At 39.9% G+C, this 15,645-nt stretch overlaps 1 protein-coding gene and 1 long non-coding RNA gene across 2 annotated transcripts in view; both read left to right on the forward strand.

The window, feature by feature from the left end:
• The first annotated feature begins 4,924 nt into the window (after positions 1-4,924).
• MMRN1 (multimerin 1) overlaps positions 4,925-15,645 on the forward strand; it is a 50,465-nt gene continuing 39,744 nt past the window's right edge. Inside the window, exon 1 of the mRNA XM_048942540.1 lies at positions 4,925-5,466. Coding sequence (XP_048798497.1) covers positions 4,940-5,466 — 527 coding nt within the window. The 5' untranslated portion in view covers positions 4,925-4,939. The remainder of the gene's footprint in view (positions 5,467-15,645) is intronic.
• LOC125692273 (uncharacterized) lies at positions 13,409-15,341 on the forward strand. Its single transcript, XR_007376557.1, has 3 exons — positions 13,409-13,458; positions 13,650-14,018; positions 14,431-15,341. It is a non-coding gene; the product is annotated as an uncharacterized LOC125692273 (long non-coding RNA).

Genomic DNA, 15,645 nt, shown 5'->3' on the forward strand with positions numbered 1-15,645 from the left:
AGAGAGGTTCCTCTTACTCGCCTTTGGTTTTTCTCCCAGGGCATGTCAAAACTGCTAACTGATTTTCTAGGAATAGAGTTGATGGCATGCACCAGGGAGAAGTCTCATGAATCTTTTTTCCACATGATGAGGAAAGCTTCTCTATAAATGGCAGAGGGCTCGCTCCTTGGTGATCTTTAAGGTCTTTTCCAACCTGAGCAATGATTCCATGATTCTCCTTGAAAAAGTGGAGTTCTTTGAGAAGCCTTGAGTATATTTAAGCTTCACATATTACTAAGGCTTCTGGAAAAAACAGTACAGCCTTAAAGTGCAGCATACTCACAGTCACAGAATGAGGTTTTAAATCCAGGTTCAAAGACTGCAGGAAAAGATAAGTTTCAGCTGATTCGCAGGTTTTTGACAAAATAAATCTGGGTTTCTAGCTTTTCCCCATAGCTGTACAACATTTTCTGACTGGAAAATTGAAGCATGATCTCACTGGACGCATCCACAGATAATTTGCCTTATTTTCAGATGCCAAATTTTAAGGAACGTAGATCCCCAAGTATCTTTACAAGTAAATAAAAATGAAGAATAGCATTATAAAATAATTCTATAAAAGAAACTAAGGACCTTAAATTAAAATCAGTTCAGGAAACTGGCTCCAGCCAGTCACTGCAAATAATATTAATCTCTTGTAAAGGCATTCAGCATCTTCAGCTCTTCTACCAAGCCTATGTATGAAACATAAAAACCTGCTTACTGATCCAGCTAGACAAAACACCTCTCTGTCACAGGAAAGAGAGAGAACTACTTCTACAATCTCCCTGGGGTGTGCTGCAGTTGGTTCTTGTCTGGGATACTCAGCTTATCTCTGAGATACCTAAATTAAATTAAGAAGCTGCTATATCCTGCCCCAGTGCACTTGAAGGCATGGAGTTGCCAGCTGGGAAGCACCAGGCAAACCAGCTTTCTTTCCCCACTGAACTACAAAGCAATTATCCAAACAAAACTCACTACAAATCATCTAAGGCTGACATTTATTCCTTGCAGTCCTAGGAAAATGCATGCAGGCTTTTTATGTTTATATATGCAAGGTTTTTTATGTTGATTGCTTTTTACACCTTTTGCTCACTGATCCTTCTACTTGGAAAAAGCTAATGGAGTTTGACTGTCCCTTTAAGCAACCATGACTCTCCTCCAGACAGAGCTGCTCGAGAGGTAAAAATAAATAAATAAAATCTATTTTTCCGTGAAAAACCTATCTACAGGAAAAGTGAGAAAACAGTGTGGTTGTAGAAAACCAAGTTTGTATATTTGCCATGGAAACAGCATTTACAAGAAACATGGTGATGGGAGGAATATCAACTACTGCCTCAGTGCAATTACTGCAACATGGAGGCTCAGCCAGCTGCTGGTTGCTCCTTGCACAGCCTGACAGAGCTGTCAGTTTTATTAACTTGGTAATTATGGGTTGTTTCTGGCTGCGATGCTTGAGATGCCACGTGTATCCTTTGCTCTATTCAGGAAATACAAGGGGTGAAATAGGAGAAATTGAAGATGGGAAGGTGCCTTGATCTGTTATGTTCCCTGCTTGATGCCTTGTTCCTCTTTGGTCACTTTTCCCTTCCCTATTCCCTTTTTGCTATCAAAGCTATAATGGAAGCTTCCTGATTTCTCTTCTCTGTGTGGATGTGAGCAGAAATAAAGCCAAACCAAGCAATCATTTTGCCAAAGGAAAAAGAAACACATGCTGAATGCAGTCTGCAAAACAGAGATGATTCATGCTCTGGATTAATTAGCAGCATTTGATGACCTGCTCATCATCAGAATAGAGAGGGGTTTGGTTGCTACCACTGTTCAGATAAATGTCATTTTCCAGTCCCCTGCTGCCATGCTGTTTTGGAGGGTTCATCATCTTTCTTTGTGGAACCATCTTCTACTGTGAGAATGCAGCCCAGTGCAGGTTTGAACACGTGCTACCAAGAGAGGAATTATTGCTCCAGCTTTCTGTAAAAGTCCTGGCTTCCTTCTAGCTTTCATAGAGAATTCTTGATGAATTTAGTAGGAAACAAGCAACATGGAAGCTTTTCAGTGCTTATTCCTGGCAGCATTGGTTTGTTTTTAACAGTGTTTCTACTAAAGCTTTCTTGGTAGCAGATATGTGGGAGCTTCACATTGCAGACAGGTTAAAAGTGCATCCAAGAAATTTCCAAGCTTCAGAAATGACTGCTTAGTCCACATCTTGCCACACTCCCCTGAATTAAATGCAATAAGGCAGAGCTTTGACTCCAGGGGTTAGCCAAGCTTTTCTTAGTGTTGGATTTAAAGCTACTTAAGTAACTGTTGTTCTTCTAGGTCTTTGCTGATTTCTAGGCCCTTGGGAATGTCTTTGTCTCCAGAATATTACGAGCATTCCACAAGCTAAATTGACATATACCTGAATTTACTGAAGGCTGCTAAAAGAGGCTGTGATGGTCACTGGAAACCATTGTCTTCATCGCACTTTGGAGGTAGTACAGGGAAGGAAATAGCCAAGGCTAGAGCTCTGCATCAACAAGTAATTTGTTTTGTTCTGGGAAAACCTGCTGTAGGGAACCTGCTTTGGCAGGGGGGTTGGACTCGATGATCGCTGGAGGTCCCTTCCAACCCCTACAATTCTGTGATTCTGTGAAAATCCCAGTGGTTTCGCTTTATTTGCAACTGATTTATTTGCAATCTTACATCAGTTCTGGAAAGGAAACTCTGGAAGCAGCTCAGCTGTAGGCTTGTTTATTTTTTTTTAAGTAGACCATACCAGTTTTTACTTTCAAAACCTTAAGTTGAAGTTAGAGAAAGCAAAGCAGAGAGCAATCTGTCTCATCTTGGAGGCCTTTTCCAACCTTGGTGATTGTATGATTATATGATTTTTTTGCTCAATTACTATTTTTTCAGTGGCTTGTGATTCAGATCCAGCATGCAGCAATCTGAAACTGATATCCGGTGTTTCTGACAGTCCCAGATAAAGAAAAACAGCTTCAACCAATATTAACATTCAATCAGCAGCCCAGACATTTATTAATGAAACTACACTAACAGTAAATTTTAATTTAAGACTCTTCAAATGCAGAAAAAACCCTGTTGTAATGAAATCTTCCAAGCAACCAGAAGTCAGATTGTTTTCCATAGCTATCCTGTGCACTGGTAGAAATCTGCGTTTGCTGTACTGACTGTAGAGGCATAATTAACACTTGCAGTGGAGTAACACAAAGCAGAATCCAAGCTTTATTTGTTAGGCAAGTTGATTGTATGAATTCATCAGATAAAATTTTATTTCTAAAACCAACTTGCATTTAATTTGCAAATACAGCCAAGACTTAATTTACCTCTCTTTTTACCTTGGGATTTCTAAAAATATGAGATGACAAACGCAAACTCAGGGAATTGTTTTAATTCAAAATCATAAACGTAGAGCTCAAAAAAAGTATTCACTTGTAGCCTTTAAATAGGCTGCTCATTAGACTGTCTGCTGTGTACTACTGTATAACCAAGATGTTATAATTGCAATATAATCAAAGAGTAAGGCAAAGCAAACAAGGATCACAAAAGAGAATAAGTAGAAGAGCTTACCCTTGGGTTGAGCTCACTAGACGATACCAAAGAGGAGGATCTCCAGAAGAGATCCTTCCCCTCTGGTAGCCAGCTCTTAAATAGGTCCAGGAGGGGTGGAGCCTGGCTCCACCCCTTCCGGTAGCACAGGTGAATTGCCTTCACCTGTGCTCCTCTGGCTGACTCATGGCTCACCTCAGGTGATCAATCAGAGGTTCAGGCCATGACTCAGCAGTTGCCATACAACTACATACAAAAGGTATTTTAAGGATTTTTACTAAGAATGAGAAGAATAGAGGAAGAACCCTTTTGATGTAAAAAGAAACTCTTCATATTGAGCATCCATCTCCCTCTGATCATTTGTGTGTAAATTCCCAATGTTACGTTTAGGCTGCAATTAATGCTAGTTTAGAATGCCATCTTGTGTTACGCAGCCCTGATTGTGAAAATAACTTCATGCCCTGCAAAGCGCTGAAAAAACTGGAAACATGTAGGATAAAATGCCTTATTCTCTCAACTGAACTGCTTCCTCTGCCAAACTCGATTCATTTTTTACACTATGGTAGGACATTCTGTTTTTCTGTTGCTCCTTTTTTTTCCCCAGTGAAGGTTCTAAGCGTGCCGCTGGGGTGATGTATCAGCTCAAGACTTGATTCCAATTCTTTTTCGGAGGTAGCATTCAGAATGTTTTGAATGTTGAGAGCAATTCTATAGGACCAGGTATTGTTATAAATAACCAATTACTGTCAGGTAAGTAATTGCATTATAGACTTGTTGCACAACTCGTTCTTCAGTGTTTCCCCACTTCTGGCATGAAGTGTGGTTAAATATTCGAAGCAACAGACAAGATGCAACAAACTGAGCTTTATGTAGTGTGGTAGTTTTTCCAAACCTTTTTTTTTTTTTTTTAATGACAGGGTCACAAACCATCCCAAGTGTGGTTTAGAACAGGTGACAAGTCACTTGTGTTCTCTGGTCATGTGTATGTGAAAGGAAAATTACTGAATTATTTAATCTATTTTCCCACGGGATTACCTAACAGTACATATTTTTCCACATTTCTATTGTGTTGTTAACCTCTATCCTGTATGTTCTGCAGAAACTTCTTTCTTCCTTCCACAAAGGCTGTCAGGCTCCTGCTCTCCAAGGGTCATAGGTTGCAGGGGAATCCACAGAAACAGGAAACCAGGCTTCCTCAGTCAGTTTTCAAACACCAAAATCTGTTTCCTTTCTACAAAACATAAAGCCCAGCAGGGCATTCTATGGTGGGCTCTCATCTGTATGAGTAGCAGCTCAGGAGGAGAGAGAAGCTACAGGGTTCTTGCTTGGGAAATAAATGTGAGACATCCAGTAGCACTTACAAACCGGCAGAATGAAGGAGGTAATCTTTTTGCTCCTATTGCTCTTACAGAGTGGCAGCAATGGATTTAATCTTACAGGAAAGCTCTGGGTCACAGACCAAGGTGGTGAAGCCCTGACAAGTGATACAGATTTGACTCCATCTCCAGCTGCAGTGCATGGTTCTGTGGATGCCAGTACAACTGCAAGATCGCCTCATTCTGAGATTCAAGCTGCTGAGGAGAGTGTGTTGCAGGTACTCATTTCTGCATCTTCAGGCAAGACTCTGGGACAGAAAGCTCTGAAGAAAGCCTCCAATGCTACGACCTCTGTCCTTGCGAGCCAGTCAAATGGACTCAGTGATGGGAACTCTGACATAGATAAGATCAGAAACTTGCAGAGCAATGCAAGGAAGGCTCCTCTACAGCAAGAGGTCACTACAAACCAGGATACAGCTATAGAGAACAGGTATCCCAAGCAGCCTTCCCGCAGCACTGGTATCACCAACGTTCAAAGGGATGCCAACTCTAAACCATCTGGCTTTGAAGCTACTAGAGGAAAGTAAGAAAAACTACACATTTTTTCTTGTCTTCTATTTAAGAACGCTACTGGTTATTTTCCTTTTCTCAGAGAAATAATGCATAAAAGTCCTACTAATTTTAGTAAAGCTGTTTTCTGAGCTGAGGTAAGACTATGAAGAAACCATCAAGGAACCAAATCTATAATACATACTCATTCAAAACCATTTAGTTATGAAAGACTGAAGGCTGCAGTTTTTAATTCTTGAGGTGCTTATCTCAAAGACAGCAGGAAAGTCATTAACACATATAGGCAGGGAAGGACTACGATAGAAGCCTCCCTGTTCTATGTGTGGTAAACTTTTCTTGTTCTCTTTTCGGTGGATAAAAGAAATTTCAAGTGCAAGATCTCATTCTATTGAAAATGATTTTGATTATATTATTCCTAACTAAACTTATAAACAATTGAGGATACAAAATAGGGCAGCATGTGACAGCTAGAAGCATTATATTCTGATACAAATTTACTGCAAATAGTGTCACAGGTGAATGTGTATTCAGAAGTGTGTAGCTCAGTGTGTAATGGCTATGCTTAACAGATATATTGTACTGTCTATCTTTATAACTCTGAACACTCAGTTGTTTTATTTGTGCTACCATGTCTTCCATTCTAAATGGGGATACTGAGTTTGGACATGTTAAAAGCTTCACTTAATTGGTGATGTGTATTCAGATACTGGTAGAAAATGGAAGGCGCAAGGGACTGGTGTTTTTCCATACTGTTTATGGACGGTGGGCTTTCTTCTTTTGGTTGTACTTGACAAATGCTAATACTCGAAACGTGGAAAAACTCTTAAATTCACATTAAAAAGAATATACCAGCTCTAAGAAATACTCCTACAATTATGTTGTAGTGTGAGACTATAAGCTAATGCTCCTCCAGACTCAAAAAAAAAGATTCCCATTGACCTGAATGTCTTTGATTAAGCGTAAGTGAAGTGATGTGGGAAAGGCACAAAGGAAAAGAACTCCTTACCTCAGCTGAGAAGAGATACTGGCTAAGATGCTGTATTTTTCACATAACTTTCCTAATGTATTCCAGAAGTGAGTGTCATCTGTTACAGCACCTCATCACAGTTTTTGACAGCATCTGACATAACCTGGGTAAAATGGTTTCTCTTCATTTCTTGGGCCTTATTCCTTCATGTCCTTTTATGTAAAGCCTTAACATCTGCTAAGCTGAGAGTTTTTTAAAGTCCTCCTCAGCTTTTCCAAAGAACAGGATTCCAATGAAATTAATCTTCAGAAAAACTTTGTGAATTGGCAAGTATCGTTTCTACCTTTTACATAAAATGTATAATCAGAAAGCAAAAACTCAGTGTTAAAAAGGATCTCTTATTTTTTTTTTATTACAATAGGATGCGGTTGCAGCTCAGGAAAGGCAAAGGAGGTTATCTTGTGTGGCCCCCTATTTCATGAGTGATCTAGGAGCAGCCTGCTGTGCAGCATACATAAAGGTCTTGTTTTGAGTGCATTGAGGAAGTTAGGCATAAAGCAAGGTTTACAGATGATTGTCACAGGACTGAGTAGCAGCACAAAATCCCATCTTAAAACCCAATGCTGAATCCCCAGTCTCTTTCTCAAACTGTTCTAGGTGTTGTTTGATCCTTTTCACATCTTCTTGTCTTACAAGCCTAGTTGTCCTACTGCAAACAAGTGTTTTTATGAGCAGTATGATCTGAGCTTTCTTTCTGATTTATCACCAACCTAGGCCATGACTTTAAGTCACTTCTCTGGGTTTTTTTTCTCCCTTTCCCTTTGAGTTAGACTTGAATGAATAATAAGGTTCCTTGCAACTCAATTTCCTTCAGTAAAGCCGTGACAAAATGCCCAGACTTATATACTTACTGTTTCAAGTCACTACTGTGAAGTACTTGGAAAACTACTGCTGTGAAACTGTGCATAAAAATCCAACTATTTGATTTATTATACGCAGGTTTTATTGACTACACTCTATATCCACTCCTAGCATGTTTTTTCTTTTTTTCTTTCTCCTTTTTATTTTGCATCATTATTACAAATGAACTGAAATGCTCTAAAATTTCCAGTAAATACAGATTTCGTTGAGGTTTCCTTATTGAATACCTGAGTACAGCTTGAGTGAGTCAATAGCAGAATTCTAGTTGTAAAGCTAGACAACTATCTGAGGAAATCTGGAAGGAAAAAGTTGCTTTTTGCTTTAATTTAAAATTAAAGGAACTCTTAAGTTGTAGGCTATTCCAACCTGAATATTCAGATGACCTTGTAGAAACTTCATGACTCTGTAATTGATCATGGCAACCCATTCTGCTAAAACATGTGCAGAAATGCTGATGTTAAATGGTTCCATATATGGGGGTATGGGGGGGGGGGGGGGGGGGGGGGGGTAGAAAACAGACAAGACAAGAACAAGAAAACAAAACAGACAAGAGTAAGAAAAACAAATTGTTATGAGCCTTTAAATATATATTTGTAATTAATTTATAATTTATAATAAACGTACTTTGTTGGAGAGTCTCCAGGGCAGATTATTCACAAGGCACAATATGTGCCCATTGCACAGAATTAATTACCCACACATCCTCTTTTTGAATGAGGTTGTGTGCTCTGCTGGTTTAATTACAGATGGAAATCTCAGTTTGCTCTACCCTAGGTTATTTGAGGATGAAATTATGTATATATATCGAATAATCCCTAGAAATACAGATAGGTCAACAGTGATGGGGCAAGGCCAAAGACAGAATCACATCATCGGTAAGGTTGGGAAAGACTTCTAAGATCATCAAGTCTAATTGTAAGTCCATCCCACCATGCCCAATAAAGCATGTCCCCAAGTGCCATATCTGAAATTTTCTTGAACGCTTCCAGGGACTTCAAGCATGAGCTAAAATGAAGCTGGAAAACTATAGCAGAGTTTTTTCTAAATTTTGGAGAAATTAAATGTAAACAGTAACTTAGCGTCAAAAAAGACAATTGATAATATGTTGCTTTCAGTTGAGTTCACGTGCGATACATCTTTTTCGGCCTGTGAAGAGAAAAGAATTTTGGTATTTCTTTATATTACAAAGTAGCTTAAATAACAGTAAAACTATGGAGTACATCAGAGGCTAAATCTTGAGTCTAGAACACTCATCCTTTCATTCTGAACACAATTTTACTAATTATTATTCAAGGCAGTTCCGGAATACACAAGACATTCATTTAGGCTGTAAGTTAACCACATTGTCTCCACGCTGTTGAATGACACTATATTACTTTATTATCTTAGTGCTTATTTCAGAATTTCCAATTATAATGAATCCAGTGAGTCTTTGTGGATTTCCCTTACCATGCATAGCAGTGAGGTGATGGTATTTTATTGCTAAGCACAGAAGGCTTTAATAAAGTCAACACCAGGGACAGATTTGCTCAGCTGTCATGTGGTAGAAATGCTGAAATATTTCATTCTCAAGGCCAAAGCTCTCCCCAGAAATTGCTTCTGCTTTTATCCACCTGACAGAATTTCTAGTGTACTGGTAAATTTAAATGAGTGGTTCAGCTCAGCAGATGGTTCAAATATAGAATCATACAATCATACAATCACCAAGGTTGGAAAAAATCTAAAAGATCATCCAGTCCAACCGTTCACCTATTCCCAGTAGCTCCCACTAAACCATGTCCCTCAACAACATCCAGCCTTTTCTTGAACACCCCTAGGGTCAGTGATTCCACCACCTCCCTGGGCAGTCCATTCCACTGCCTGACCACCCTTTCTGAAAAGTAATACTTCCTCATGTCCAGCCTGAATCTCCCTTGCCATAGCTTGAAGCCATTCCCTCTGGTCCTATCACTAATGACACGAGAGAAGAGGCCGACCCCCAGCTCACTACAACCTCCCTTCAGGAAGTTATAGAGAGCAATAAGGTCTCCCCTGAGCCTCCTCTTCTCCAGGCTGAACGTTCCCAGCTCCTTCAGCCTCTCCTCATATGGCCTGTGTTCCAGACCCCTCACCAGCTTTGTTGCCCTCCTTTGAACACGTTCCAGGGCCTCAATATCTTTCTTGCAGTGAGGGGCCCAAAACTGGACACAGTGCTCGAGGTGCGGCCTCACGAGTGCTGAATATAGGGGAACAATCACCTCTCTGCTCCTGCTTGCAACGCTGTTTCTGATGCAAGCCAGGATGCCATTGGCCTTCTTGGCCACCTGGGCACACTGTCGGCTCATGTTCAGCCGAGCATCAATCAATACCCCCAGGTATTCAATACCCCCAGGCATCAATCAATACCCCCAGAAGAAACATAGAAACCTGATTTAACTGCCTGGTTAATGTAAGGTTGGCAGTCTCTTTTGATCATGTCAATTTTTAATGGAGCAGAGAGAACAATTCTTAAGTGGATTTCTTAAGATTTTGCCTCACTGTGCATTTACAATAATTAAAACTCATGCATGACTTACATTTCTGCCTCACTAGGTGTATTGACTAGAACCTGAAAGAGAAAATCCCTTATGCTAGTGCTGAGGCTGCCTTGGTGGTTGAATGTCAGAAGGTGTTTGATGGTACTTTGCCTTCATAACATTGTATTCCAGCCATGCGAAATGCATTTACAATGATACTCTCTTCTCTAGTAGCATTTTGAAGGTAATTCTGAAGATGGCTGTGAGTCTACAATTTAATTTCTCTGGATATGATCAACGTAGTATAATTCCTATTGCAGTCATTAAAGAAAACAAAACAAAAACAAAGGAAATGAGTAATTTAGGTGCTTTTATTCATTACTTTATTGCTATCTCATCCACTGAATGGGGGGAGGTGGGGGGGAGATGCAAAGGACGTAATTGTGTAGTTCAGTAACGATGGTATGAGTATTTAGAGACTGGTACTGATTTCTGCTGAGCATTGCAGTAAAACAGCTAATGGGAAACTGAGAGTACTGGTGTGAAGTATAAATCTTACCAGATTATGCAGATTAGGTACTACTGTATGCTGTACAGCAAGACTAGTGTAGGGCAACCAACCAATCCACAGGGTACATGTGATTCACAGACAATTTGGTTGTATCTGTTCATATCAAATATCCCATGACTGAGGAAGACGTTCCCATTGCTGATCCACAGACAGAAAGAATAAGAAGGTCTGTGAAAATATGAATCTTCGCAGTGTTTACATTTTAAATGGTTTCTGTACCTGGAAGAATCATTGATGGAGACCCAGATAGTACTGCTTCCCAGAGTGACTCTCTAAGATATATTGTCTTTTAGGTGGAGAAGAAATGGGGAAGATATACTCAACTAATTCTGGACTGTAGGTGACAAAATCACTTCTCTGGAAACAACAAAATCTATAGTTTTGGTTCTCTCAGCTTTTCAGCAATGACAGTTAGGAGGAGTCATGACAGACTTTTTTCAAGAGTACAGGACACATAATACAGGAAACATAGCACTGGAAAACAAAAAGCACATCTTCACCCACATAGCTTTTGTGACAGTCCCAAGGCACTTGTAAAAGATGTTTTCTCTCTTAGCATCTTCAGATTTTGACTTTTTATCTTTTCTGTGATCAGATTCTGGTAAGGCAGTGCTATGCATATGATTTCAGAAATATTTTAATGAAGACAATAGAGGTTTCCATTAATCTTGTTGTACTACCTACTACATTAATGCACATGCTTATCTTTGCTCTTGCTCTTTGGTTCATCTGTCATGGAAAGAGCAAGGATTAAGAACAGTTTTCATCCCTATTTGACATCTCTCCACCCCATTGCGTGGGTAAGGTATAAAAACTGGACCAAGGGTTAGGATTTTGCTCTCAGTCACTGCAAAGTGTAATTTTTTCACAGCATTTCATCTAAGGTTCACCAGAAAAATCTGCTCAAATTTGCACAGAAAATATGCATTCTCACAATTCCAAATATGTTTAACACTTTAGAAAACTGTCACTCTTCATTTCTGGAATAGACATGACAAGGAAAAGAACAGCAGTAAAGTGACCCATGTTTTCCAAAAGCATTCAGTGCATTGCCAGATCGAGAATGCAAATGTTTCAAAAGACAGTTTCCTTGCTTCATCTCAACACGTCTATACTGCATTACACACTTGGTAAGTGGAATGTAAATAAGTGACACTGCAGGTCGCGAAATAAAAATCACCTTGAATTTCACAGACTTTGGTTCAGATTCTTTTTGTTCAAGAGCTCCAGAGAAACCAGTTAGTGACAGAATAAAAACACAGCTCTTCATGAGTAAGTGGCAAATCAGGTACAAAACAATTAGCAACGCAATTCAACTATTTAATGAAAGTAAATAAGAAGAGAAAAGCTGCCCAAGCAACACCATAAACAGATTAAAAAAGAAGAATACTCATTTCTGGAGTTGGGATGGGATCTTCTTTTTTAACATTTTCAGGTGTCACATTGTTTTGGTCAGCATTTCTCAAAATGAAGTTATCACTGACAAAGAGCACTCTCATTTTACAGAGACAAGAAACAAACTTTAAAAACAACAAATTGGGTACCGCTGAGGTCATCTGAGCAGCAAGGTCAGTAAACTAGACTAGGATTATCTTAATGAATTCTATATTCTGGGCCAATTACATAATGGAAAACAAATTTATATTCCAGAGGAAGAAATGCACAACTAAGACACTTTAAAAGAGAACTTTGTCTGTTTTCTTTCAAATATGCTTTACTGGATAATTCTCAAATAAGCCTAATGGATAACTTCTCAAAAGTCTAAATTCCATCTGTGGGAAAGTTTGATTATTTTGAGGGGCTCCGAACAGCAGAATAAGGTCTTGAAAGAGCTTACGTGGTGTGCAAATAGACAGTTATTTAATTAGCTGGTGAAGTGCTAGCCAAGTGAAAATTGTGAACTAATTTTTGCAGTACAAGGTAGGAAGCAAATTTTCACAAGAGTAAATAAAAGCTTGGATGAGACAAAGAGGCTGTTCACAGCACAAGGTTTCAGCACTGCATGTACAAATAAAGAGGAAATGAACGATGGGAGTAGAATTTGTATTTTGTAATAGGCAGGACAAAATGTCAGAACCCTGAATCCTGGAAAAAAAAAAAAACAAACAAACCAACAACCGTGAAACAAATAGTGAAGCAAATGGTATCACTCCCTCTACCTGGTACTTCAGTGCCAACAAGTCAGCTCTTTTTCAGGGTTGAAAACATATCCTATAACATATTTTACAATCGCTTATTGCCCTGCCTTTCAGACATACTTCTCAGAGGCTGTCCAGCTTTGCTATTCCAATTGGCATGTAGAGAAGGTCTCCCAGTCTGCTTTTTGTATGAGGTCAAAATCTGTCATTGTACTGAATATGTCAGCTGAGATTAGTAGACTCATACATTACTGAATAAAGGAACCTGAGCAGCGAGTGTAGAAAATCAACCAGTCTTAATTCAAGATTATAACTTCTGTTTGAAACATAGTTCATATTTCAGAAAGACATCTGATGCTCATTTAAAGATACAGAGTTATTGTTTAAAGATATGGAATTCAGTTCAGATTCAACGATTCACAGAAGGCATTGGGTAGGGAGGAACCTTAAAGATCATCTGGTTACAACCCCACTTTTGTGGGCAGTGACACCTTTTGCTAGATCAGGTTGCCCAGGGCCCCATCCAACCTGGCCTTGAACACTTCCAGGGATGGAAAGTAGAACCTGTGCCTGTGCTTCACCAACCTCTGAGTGAAGGATTACCTACTAACATTTAGTCGAAATCTCCCTTCATTCAGTTCAAAATTACTACCCTTTGTAAAAAGTCTGTTCTCATCTGTATGGGAACTGTTGCGTCACGGCCTGAACTACTGATTGAGCACCTGGGGAAAGGACCTGCTCAGCCCAAGGACCACAGGTGAAGGCAATTCATCTGTGTGGCCAGACAGGATGGAGCCTGACTCCACCTATCTTGGACCTCATTTAAGGACTGACTGCTAACAGGGAACAATCTGTTTCTGGTGATTTTTTTTGGTGAAGCTTTCTTCTGTGAACTTAGAATCTTCTGATATAGGTGAGTAATTGTTCTCTCTTACTTTATAGCGTTTTTCTTTTGTGCTGGTCCTGCCATTATTGCACCTTTATTATAATGCCTTTCTCACTGTAGTGAGCTGTTCAATTGCGATGCTATTTTTCTTTCAATTTCTTTTCACATACGGGAAAGCCGCAACAAGGTCTCCCTAGTGCCTTTTTTTTTCTCTCCAGGTTGAACAACTCCAGCTCTCTCTGCCTTTTCTCCTAAGAGCACTGCTCCAGCCCTTTTGATTATTCCTGTGGGCCTTCTCTAGTCCTGTTCCAATGGGTTCATGTACTGCTGGAGCTGTAGGCTCCTGAGCTTCTGCTGCAGTACTGCAGGTGGGATCTCAAAAAAGCAAAGAGGGAGAATCATCTCCCTCAACCTGTTAGCCACGTTATTTGACACAGGCCAGGATGCGGTTGTTTTTCAATATTGCTAGTATAAAAAAAACTAAGACCCCTCCTGAGTCACCTAGTGAATTTCAAGAGAAGTTGCTCAAGTGGAAATCTGGTTTCTTATGCAATAGCAAGAGCGAGAGGGAGGAAGGCGTGGAAGATGTGAGTGCTTTCTATTCATTCTAATCATTTTTGAGGGTTGAATTAAGTCTATCAACATATATTTCCTCACCAAAACTTGGTAGAATGCTCAAGGCAATTTGAAAATGCACTGTACTTCTGTTTGATCTAAACTCAGGGGTTCTGTGTAATGCTTTCAGACTGGGAGAAGTCCTAGATTTATTGCACGTGGTATTACTATATGAATGTTTATGTGAATGCTGTTATAATACTATGCTTAGAAGAACAATTGGATTGTTTGAAATATATAAAAGCAAAGGACATTGGCTCACAGAAACATAGAATCATTCAATTTGGAAAGGGTCTCAGGAGGTCTCTAGTCCAAATTCTTGCTTGCAACAGCAGATGATAATAGGTTACTCTGAGCCTGATTTAGTTGCATTTTTTGCTCTAGGTCTCACCAGGTCAGGCGAGTGGACTTTAGGACTCTACTCCAATGCCTCAGAGAGGAACAGGTTTCTCATGCTCAGTCTGACTACTTCTTGCTTCAGTTCATTTGCTGTGACTCTTATTCTCCTGCCATACATTGCTCTGGCTCTAACTTCTTAAGAGCATCCCTGCAGGTCCGTGGTTGGGGCTGCTGTTAAGAACTCGTGAGCTCTTCCTTATCCACACCAAATAAGCCCCAGTTTCTTAGCCTCTCCTTCCAAACTACTTCCTACAGGTGCTCATAGTACCTTTCTACAACTCCTCTGTTTAGAAGTAATGAACAACATTAATTGAAAATGTGTAGAGTTGGGATTTGTATTTCATTAACTGTTCTATGAAAGAACAATCATCTCTGTGTAATCTGAATGAGGTACAGCCAGCAAACCATGCACTGGCTTTAACAGCATTTCCAGGTGCTGTTCTATTTCTTCAGCAACACAATAATCTTGTTTCTGTGATGCAGTGATGTTCAACTGTGCTGATTCAATAGCATTTCTATTAATAGCCAGGTAATCTAATCTACTCGTGGATAAAAATAACTCATTTTCAGATGTAATATGAAAGGGGCAGAATGAAATCTCCACCCTTTGTGTCCTAGCTGCCGCTGCTGTTCTTTCTGTGTGCTTTTAGGGCCATTTATGAGTGCTGTTTGAAAATATATTGGCTAAAAAGCAAATGGGTTGACTGTGTACAGCTTTACTTGATGATCACCAGCTGGCAGTTTTTGTGCTATTTGTTACTGCTCCTGTTCAGTTACCCAAAGATTCAGTGATTCAAACTAGGAAAGTAGTATGAAGGGGGTTGATGCAGTCTCATAACTTCTACTTTCCAAAAAACTATCTCTTTTTTTTGTTTAATGGATGGTGTGAATTGCACTTCACTTTACATCAGGTGCCACAGTGTCGAGAGGACTGGTTCAAAGTCTGCGGAAGTCCCGTGCAAATGCATTCAAAGTACACGGGCTGCCATAGAACGGCTAACTTCACCAGACAAAACACAGGGGAGGAGAAGAGAGGTAGAAGGATGAAGGCCCTGTGCCCTGGCCGCCGTTAGCCGCAGTCTGTCTCGTTCTCTCCTCTGCGGGCAGTGGCCGCCACCTGCCGGCCCAGCATGGCAGAGCTTCTCGTCGGCTAGAACGAAAATCCGAGCTTATAACCGCTGCTGAGACGTTGCCTCTCGT

This window comes from Lagopus muta, chromosome 4, assembly GCF_023343835.1.
Source record: "Lagopus muta isolate bLagMut1 chromosome 4, bLagMut1 primary, whole genome shotgun sequence".
Classification (NCBI taxonomy): Eukaryota; Metazoa; Chordata; class Aves; order Galliformes; family Phasianidae; genus Lagopus; species Lagopus muta.